General features: G+C 58.2%; 1 protein-coding gene across 4 annotated transcripts in view; it reads right to left on the minus strand.

Moving 5' to 3' along the window:
* KCNAB2 (potassium voltage-gated channel subfamily A regulatory beta subunit 2) overlaps positions 1–7,408 on the minus strand; it is an 83,629-nt gene that overhangs the window by 37,108 nt on the left and 39,113 nt on the right. Inside the window, exon 1 of one of the 4 annotated variants that reach the window (XM_032395025.1) lies at positions 4,665–4,897. The exons of the other annotated variants lie outside the window; for them this stretch is intronic. Coding sequence (XP_032250916.1) covers positions 4,665–4,882 — 218 coding nt within the window. The 5' untranslated portion in view covers positions 4,883–4,897. Of the gene's footprint in view, positions 1–4,664; positions 4,898–7,408 lie in introns of those variants that run through there. 4 annotated transcript variants of the gene reach the window in all.

Here is a 7,408-nt window from a genome sequence, read left to right on the forward strand (position 1 = left end):
ACCTGCTCCTTGTCCACACGGGACGGACGTGGGCTACACCTCCAAGACCAAGCTTCTCTCCCACCAGCGGCCACGCCCAGAGCTCTGAGCTACATCCCGGTCTTACACAGCCCTCTGGACAATTCCGTGAGGAAGTGCCTACGGTCTCCACTTTCCAGATGGGGAACTGAGACAGAGAGGCCAGGTGTCTCACCAAGGTCACACAGGTACCGTGGGGAGCCGGAATTCCTCCCGGGGAACTCACCCTCGCTCTGGCACCTGTTGTGGGTGGAAATGCGTCCCCCAAAAATACACGCTGAGGTCCTGACTCTTCTATCTGTGACTGGGAACTTATTTGGAAGGAGGGTCTTTGTAGATGTCAGGTTACGGTGAGGTGGTACTGGAGTAGAGGGCCCTAAATCCGATGACCGGCGTCCTTATCAGGAGAGAGATTTGGGGACAGACAGACAGGTGCAGAGGGAAAAGAGCCAGTGAAGCCGGAGGCCGAGACTGCAGTGGCGCGTCTATGAGCCACAGGATGCCAGGGCTGGCTGGCAGCCCCCAGAAGCTGGACGAGGCAGGGAGGGAGCGCTCTTCCTCTAGAGCTCTCGGGGGGGACCGGGCCTGCCCACACCTGGATTTCAGACTTTGGGCCTCCAGAGCTGTGAGAGAATCAGTGTCTGTTGTTTTAAGCCCCTATTTGTCGTACTTCATTGAAGCAGCTGCCGGAAAGCGATACAGGACCTTTCACAAGGTGGACTCATCCCCCGCTTAGCCTCTGAGACTGGTCCACACACCATCCCTCTCTGGTCTCTGCTCTTTCTCTCCTGCCTCTCCTATTGCCCGCTGTCCTCGGAGACACACCTGTCCTGCCCCCCCCTCCTCAGGGACACACCTGTCCTGCCCCCCCATCCTCGGAGACAAACCTGTCCTGCCCACCTGTCCTCAGAGACCCACCTGTCCTGCCTACCTATCCTCCTGCCCATCTGTCCTCTGAGACACACCTGGATTCTCAGCTCTTCCAGGAAGCCCTCTCTGACGGCCCAGCTGCAAGGGATCTCCTGTGAATAACCGAGCAGCTAGGTAGAGTCTGCTCAGTGAACGTGACCACAAACCAAGTACTGCCTGGTGACTGTGCCGGCTCGTGGTAAGAGCCGATGGCCCAGGGTCAGAGCTCGCAGGCACGCAGGCCAGTCCCCCCCCTCCCCAGAAGCTGACGACCAAGCCTCCCTGCCCAGGGCCCCCCCGCCCTCCCGGTCTGGGCTGCATTAGAGGTGCAGATGCTGCCTCCAGTCCTGTTGTCAAGGAAGCAGCAGGGACGAGACACATTTGCAGGGGAATATTCTGGAAAGGGGGTTAGGGCCAAGACCATTCAACACCATCCAGCCCATACCTGCAGAGGCTCGGGATGTTCTTGGTGCTGGGAACAAAGGCTCTGCTCGTAGGGGCTGCAGGTAAGAGGGCCAGCAGGGGGTGTGAGGATGACAACGGGACAGGACAGTGGGATTGAGGATGGTCTGGGAGGCCTTTACTAGATCCGGTGCTCGGGAAAGTCTCCCCGAGGACCAAGATGTGATAGACGGGAGGGAGCCAGCCCTGAGAAAACCTGGGGGACCAGAACGTGCAAGGGCCCTGGAAGGGAATGAGCTTGGCGCCTTCCAGGTCCAGAAGGAAGGAGGCTCCTGAGTGGGAGTAAGGGGGTCTAAGCTGAAATCAGAGCAGGCAAGGGCCATGCGGACCTCGAGGGGATTTGGGGTCCATTCCTGGTGCCCTGGGGGGCAGGGAGGAACAGAACGCCTCCAGCCAGCCCGTGGCCGAAGCTGCTGCTGCCTCTGAGGCCACATCTCTGGGACCCCCCCATCACTACCCCCCAGGTGGGTGCGGGAAGGGGAGCTTCTGCAGGCACTGTGCGGATTTAAAAATTTGATGCATTTTTTTTTAAACCACAAGAGTTGAGGAAAGTGAAGAAGCCGTGGAGGAAGTTAACAGGAAAGCTTTTCTCCCAGCTGCGAGCCCAGTTCAGCTGATAAGATGCCCAGGCCTGGGGCACAGCTGTCCCGGTGCTCCACCGAGCGGGGGCTTATCTGGAGGCATTATCTTTTTTACATTAATATTTAAGACAGAGTTTAACGCACTGCAGCCCTGCTGCTGGCGGGGACGGTGGCTGTGAAGAGGCATTTATCTGGGATCTTTAATAACTGGGGGCTTTAGTTGCAGAGGCCCCCGTTTTCCCGATAACCACAAACCCCCTGGAGGCAGCAAGATGAAATCCGCCAGATAAAGAAGGGGCCACGTGGGTGTGACAACCTTTGGCCCATCAAATTCGAAAGGCGCCGTGGTTTTCTGTTCCTCTCTGCTCCTTGGGAAGCGGGTTTTCCCTGGGTACTTAGCCCCCTGGCTAGTTCCCCACATTTCAGATGCGGCCCAGATTTTCCTTGGGATGTCAGGCAAATAAGACATTTGTTCCCGTCTCCCCCACCCCATGTTAGCTTCCTGGGGCTCCCCAAACGGAGCACCACAAACTGGGGGGGGGCTTCAAAGATCAGAAGTTGATCCTCTCCCAGTTCTGGAGGCCAGAAGTCTGAGATCCAGGTGTGGGCAGGGACGTCTCCCTCCGGAGGCTCCAGGGGATGACCCCCCCACCTCTTCCAGCTCCCGGTGGCTGCAGGTGTTTCCAACCTCGTGGCCACATCCATTCTCTGCCTCCCCCGACACGTGGCCTCTTCCCTGTATGTTGTCATATGGCCTTCTTATAAGGGTGCCAGTCATCAGAGTTAGGGCCCACCCTACTCCAGGAGGGCCTCATCTTAACTGATTTCAAACGCAATGACCCTATTTCCAAACAAGGCCACATTCTGGGGTTCAGCGTGGACACGATTCACCCCGGTGCACCTGCCATCATGAACTGTATCCACCATGGAGGGGGCTGGGGTCTTCCCAGGGGAGGAGGATGAGTTCCAGCGGCTCCGCTTCATCCTGTTGCCCTCCACCTTCCTCGTTCCGGCCCAGCCACACCGGCCGGATGTTCCCCTGTCTCCTTGGACTGGAAGGTTCTACCCCGTATCGTCAAATGTCCCCTATCCAGATGGTTCGGGTCTCAGCTGTGCCTGGCCTGTCTTACTCCCTTAGGTGGTTACTTGCTTTTTCTCTGCTTCCCTGAACGAGAATGTACCGTCCATGAGGGTGGGGACCCTGTCCATCTTGGCTGTGTGGCATCTGGAGCCAACAGACCCCCCCTTTCTAAAAAGATTTAATTTATTTGAGAGAGAGAGTTCACGCATGAGACTGAGCAAGCGGGGGGGGGGGGCAGAGGGAGAGGCAGACTCCCTGTTGAGTAGGGAGACCAACAAGGGACTTGATCCCAGGACCCTGGGGATCATGACGGAGCCAAAGGCAGACGCTCAACCGTCTGAGCCACCCAGGCGACCGGGAGACAACAGACCTTTAATAAACATCTGCTGAATTAATGACAAGTATCAATGACCAGTGGCTCCCCCCAGTCTCATCTCCCTCTTGAGAAATTTCCATTAGAATTAGGAGCTGTTGGGGCCAAACTAGCTGATACTTTGTCCCTCGCTTACAGCTGGATTTAGAATACAAAACCTTAAGAATTCTGCCATCTAATGGACTCACAGCAGAAGTGTTTTGTTTCTTTAAATGGCAACGACCGGTTCAAACAATGGTCCAGACACACTGCCCATGGGAGCAAATGTTAAAGCAATAGGGCTGGTCTCTGCGCTCCCCTCCAGAGAGCAGCCAGACAGCTCCCAGGGCCTGTGTTAGATGGAAACCAGATCACATACGGGACACCCAATTAAATCCGAACTTCAGACAAACAATGTTTTAGTATAAGTATGGCCCAAATATTGTGTGGGATATACTTATGCTTAAAAAAAGTTCATTTGAAATTAAAATTTAACAAAGGAACAAAAGCATGCAATTTATAAATGCAAAAGCCAGCTCTGGGGCTCTCTGGCCACTCTCTGAGGCTCTCATTGGAGAAAGTGGGCCGACCGGAGCGCTGCCCCAGATGCTGATTTCAAAGACGAGCCAGCTGAACAGAATGTCCTTCTGAACTTCCAAGGAGAATGAGCCCTACATGCCTATCACCTGGAGAGCACAGGGGACGCCGAATCCACAGCTACCGACGCAAGCTCAGGGGAGGCAGCTACTTCAGAGGCTGCCTGTGGAAAACCTGCCCCGCGTGAGGACGGTCCAGCTTAGGGTCCCACAAGAGGGGAGCACATCTTTGCCCCCAGGACGCAGCCCGGGTTTCTGGTGCCAGGACGAACTTATTGTTAGAGGTGACGAGCAGAGAGGCATTTTTGTTAATTCGCGTCTAGCCAGCCCCTAATCATTCATTTGCCCCAGTGATGGTGCAAGAAGGCAAATGAAAACCCCGCGCTTAACCCCCAATGCTGCAGTGTTTTCAAGAAGGCACGTTCTTTTCCCACGGAGCGCAAGTCCAAGTGGTCAGAGTGCTTATCTGGGAGGGCAGGACTATCCTGTGGAGAGCAGACTTTGGTTTTCTTTCATACGTTTCTACGCGGCTGGGCTTTTTTAAAAACACGAACCATTTACCCCAGTGTCCGCTCACGGCACTCTCCGCGCTCCCGGGCGGCAGCTCTCCTGCAGCCCCTGCCGTGTCCAGAGTGCTCCCCGCCCGGCCCCAGCCCGGCCCTTACCGGTACTTCATGCCCGTGCGCCGGGCGGTGCAGCCGTCCAGGGAGAGGCCGTGCATGCGGAGGAAGCTCTCCATGTTCCTGGCCTGCGCGGCCGCCCGCACCTCCCACAGCCGCTGCAGCTCTGGCCTGTCGGTCTGGCGGACGGGGTGCAGGGTCCAGTCAGAGTGACACCTGCTGTTCACGCTCCTCAGGCTCTCGCTGTACGTCATGGACAACATGGTCCCGCCCGGCCTGGGAGCTGCCGCTGTCCAGACGGGAAACGCCGGGTGGCCTTGAGTTAGAGACGGTGCTGCTGCCTCCCCCCCGGTGCCCGGCTGGATGCTGTGCCCGGGGCAGGGGTGCTGCAGACACACGTCCTCCAACCGGAGCGGCCACAACGGGTCTCGGCGCCCGCGGCCGAGCCGCTGGACGAAAACTGCTCCTGGCACCAGACTCTCTGTCCTCGAGGCTGCCCGGCTGGGAATCTGGCTAAGCCACGTCCTCTGCCCTCACAGCCCCGAGACAAGCGCAGGCCAAGCTGCATTCCAGCGCGAGAACTCAAAGGGGCTCCAAATGAAAACAGGGGCAGGAGAGCATGCAGAGAGCCCGGCCCCCCACCGCCAAAGCCACCGCGTCACAGTGCTCCCTGGCGGTGTGCCCAAGGTCGAACCAGGCACGGGGCTGTCTCCCGGAAGGAGTATGCGCCCGCCTGTCACGGAAGCAAACTCTAGGGTGGTGATGCGGGAGGAGGCCGCCCGAGGAAGGCTTACGAAGGGGGACATGATCCACACACATGTTCTCTGCCTGTAGCAGGTGCCACGGCCCCGGCAGATTCTTTGGGCACCATCCTCCATGATAACTGAGTATGTCACAATCCACACATTTTGCCCCAGACCGAATGGGATGCATGTAAGGACGGGGGGTGGGTGACAAGAGAGGGACAGAGGTTTGGTACAGATAGGGAAACGGCAAAGCTGACATGTGAGGAGCTGCTGCTAAATTGTCCTCCTGAGCGAGGACTACCCTCTCGGAAACTAGAAACAGCACAGGTGTCCATCAGCGGGGAAACTGGTTGCAGAAATGAGAGTCCATCCCTGGAATGGAGATCTGTGCAGCCTTCAGTGAGACTTCTCTGCATGGGCTGAGATGTGATGAATCCTAAGAGATAGTAGTAAAGAAAAGACCACAAGGCAAGAGGAAGAAGCGTGCGCACAGAATGCTACCATCTGTGTTAACGCACGTACGTGAGTGAGTGAACCACGGAGGGCGCTGTGGCCGCGTAGCCACATCCTGCAGGATCTTTGGGCAGCAAGGACATGGTCGCGGGGCCAGGGGTGCCCTACAATTCGGGGACTCCCCCCTGCATGTGACCACAGCCTTCCGCCCTGGCTCAGATGCCTGCAGGGCGGCCCCAACATCATCACCGAGGACAGAAGTTGGGATGGGAGTTGCTATTTCAGCAGCAGAGCAGGATCCTGGAGGCAGCTGGACGAACCAGCACGGTCCCCACCTCAGCCCCAAGGGCAGCAAGTTCCGTCATCCCTGGGAGGGGCCAGGAAAGCTGTCCCAGGAGGTGAGGCCGCTGCAGGGGCGTCGGCTCTGTCCCTGAGGGCAGAGGTGGTGCCCCGGGCTAGCCCCCTCCTTGGGTGAGCTCTCCCCCACCCCCCACCCTGACACTTCCTAGCTCCCTTTCCTGCTGTAATTTCCCTCTACAGCCATATCCTCACCTGACCTGCTAGAGTCTTCTCTAATCGTCTTGTTTGTTGCATCTGATCCCCTGAAGGCAGGTCCAGGAGGGCGAGGACCTTTCCGTCTGCTTTTACCACTGAGGCTCAGTGCCCACCGCAGAGACCGGCCTTCCCTGGCAGTGGCAACAGCACCTCCCTGACTCAGGCCTGAGGCTCTAAGCAGCGTGCCTTCTCCTGAGGGGGCGGGGTGGGCGCCTCTGGGGCCAGGACTCCCCTTCACTGTGGCTCAGATCCACAGGGAGGGGGCCTGCAGGGCCCAGGACGTCTGGCGTCCCCCAAGGGTTTAGACTAAGGTCTCTGATGGATGCTAAAGAAGGTAGAGATGTCCCTGGCATGAAAATTCCCATGTCTAGGAGAGTCATTCTGGAGGCAGTGGAGGGGCCCAGGGCTCCAGGATGGGGGCTGTCTTAGGAAATGGGGCCATGGAAGCCCACAGATAGCAGCACAGCTCCCTCCCTCCCTGCCTGCCTGCCGCCCCCCCCCCCCCCCCAAGCATACCCAGGGGCGGGGCAGTGTGGGGCAGCTGCTTTAGACATGGCCGTGTGGCCGGCTGCCCGTCCTGCGTGGGGCAAAGGCGGGCCAATTCTGGTGTCCCCGGGGGGTCCCCGTTCAGAGAAGGGCAGCCTGGCAGGCTGGGGCTCCAGCGGTTCTTCCCGAAAAGCAGGACCCACTTCAGACGCACACCTTCCCAGCCAGGCCCAGCCAGGCTGAGATCAATAACCATTAGCTTTCAAGACATTACCCACAAAAAGCAACCTGGTCTGGTTTGGCTCTGGAAGTCCAGCCAAGGTCCTGGGGCTGGGACGGCGGTGTGGCTAAGCACCTAGGTCCTGGACAGGGGCAGCCCTGTCTGTCACCTACTCAGTGGAACCCATGCAGGCCCCCTGACGGCTCCAAGGCTCAGTCTCTATGTCTGAGAAGTGGGATGAGCAGAGGCTGATTGCACCAGCTGTGCAGACAAGCCTGGGCAGGGGCTGGTGGTGCAGCTGGGAGCAGGCCTTGTGAACTGGGCGGGGG

The sequence above is a fragment of the Phoca vitulina genome, unplaced genomic scaffold, assembly GCF_004348235.1.
Source record: "Phoca vitulina isolate PV1807 unplaced genomic scaffold, GSC_HSeal_1.0 scaffold2, whole genome shotgun sequence".
NCBI classification, from domain to species: Eukaryota; Metazoa; Chordata; class Mammalia; order Carnivora; family Phocidae; genus Phoca; species Phoca vitulina.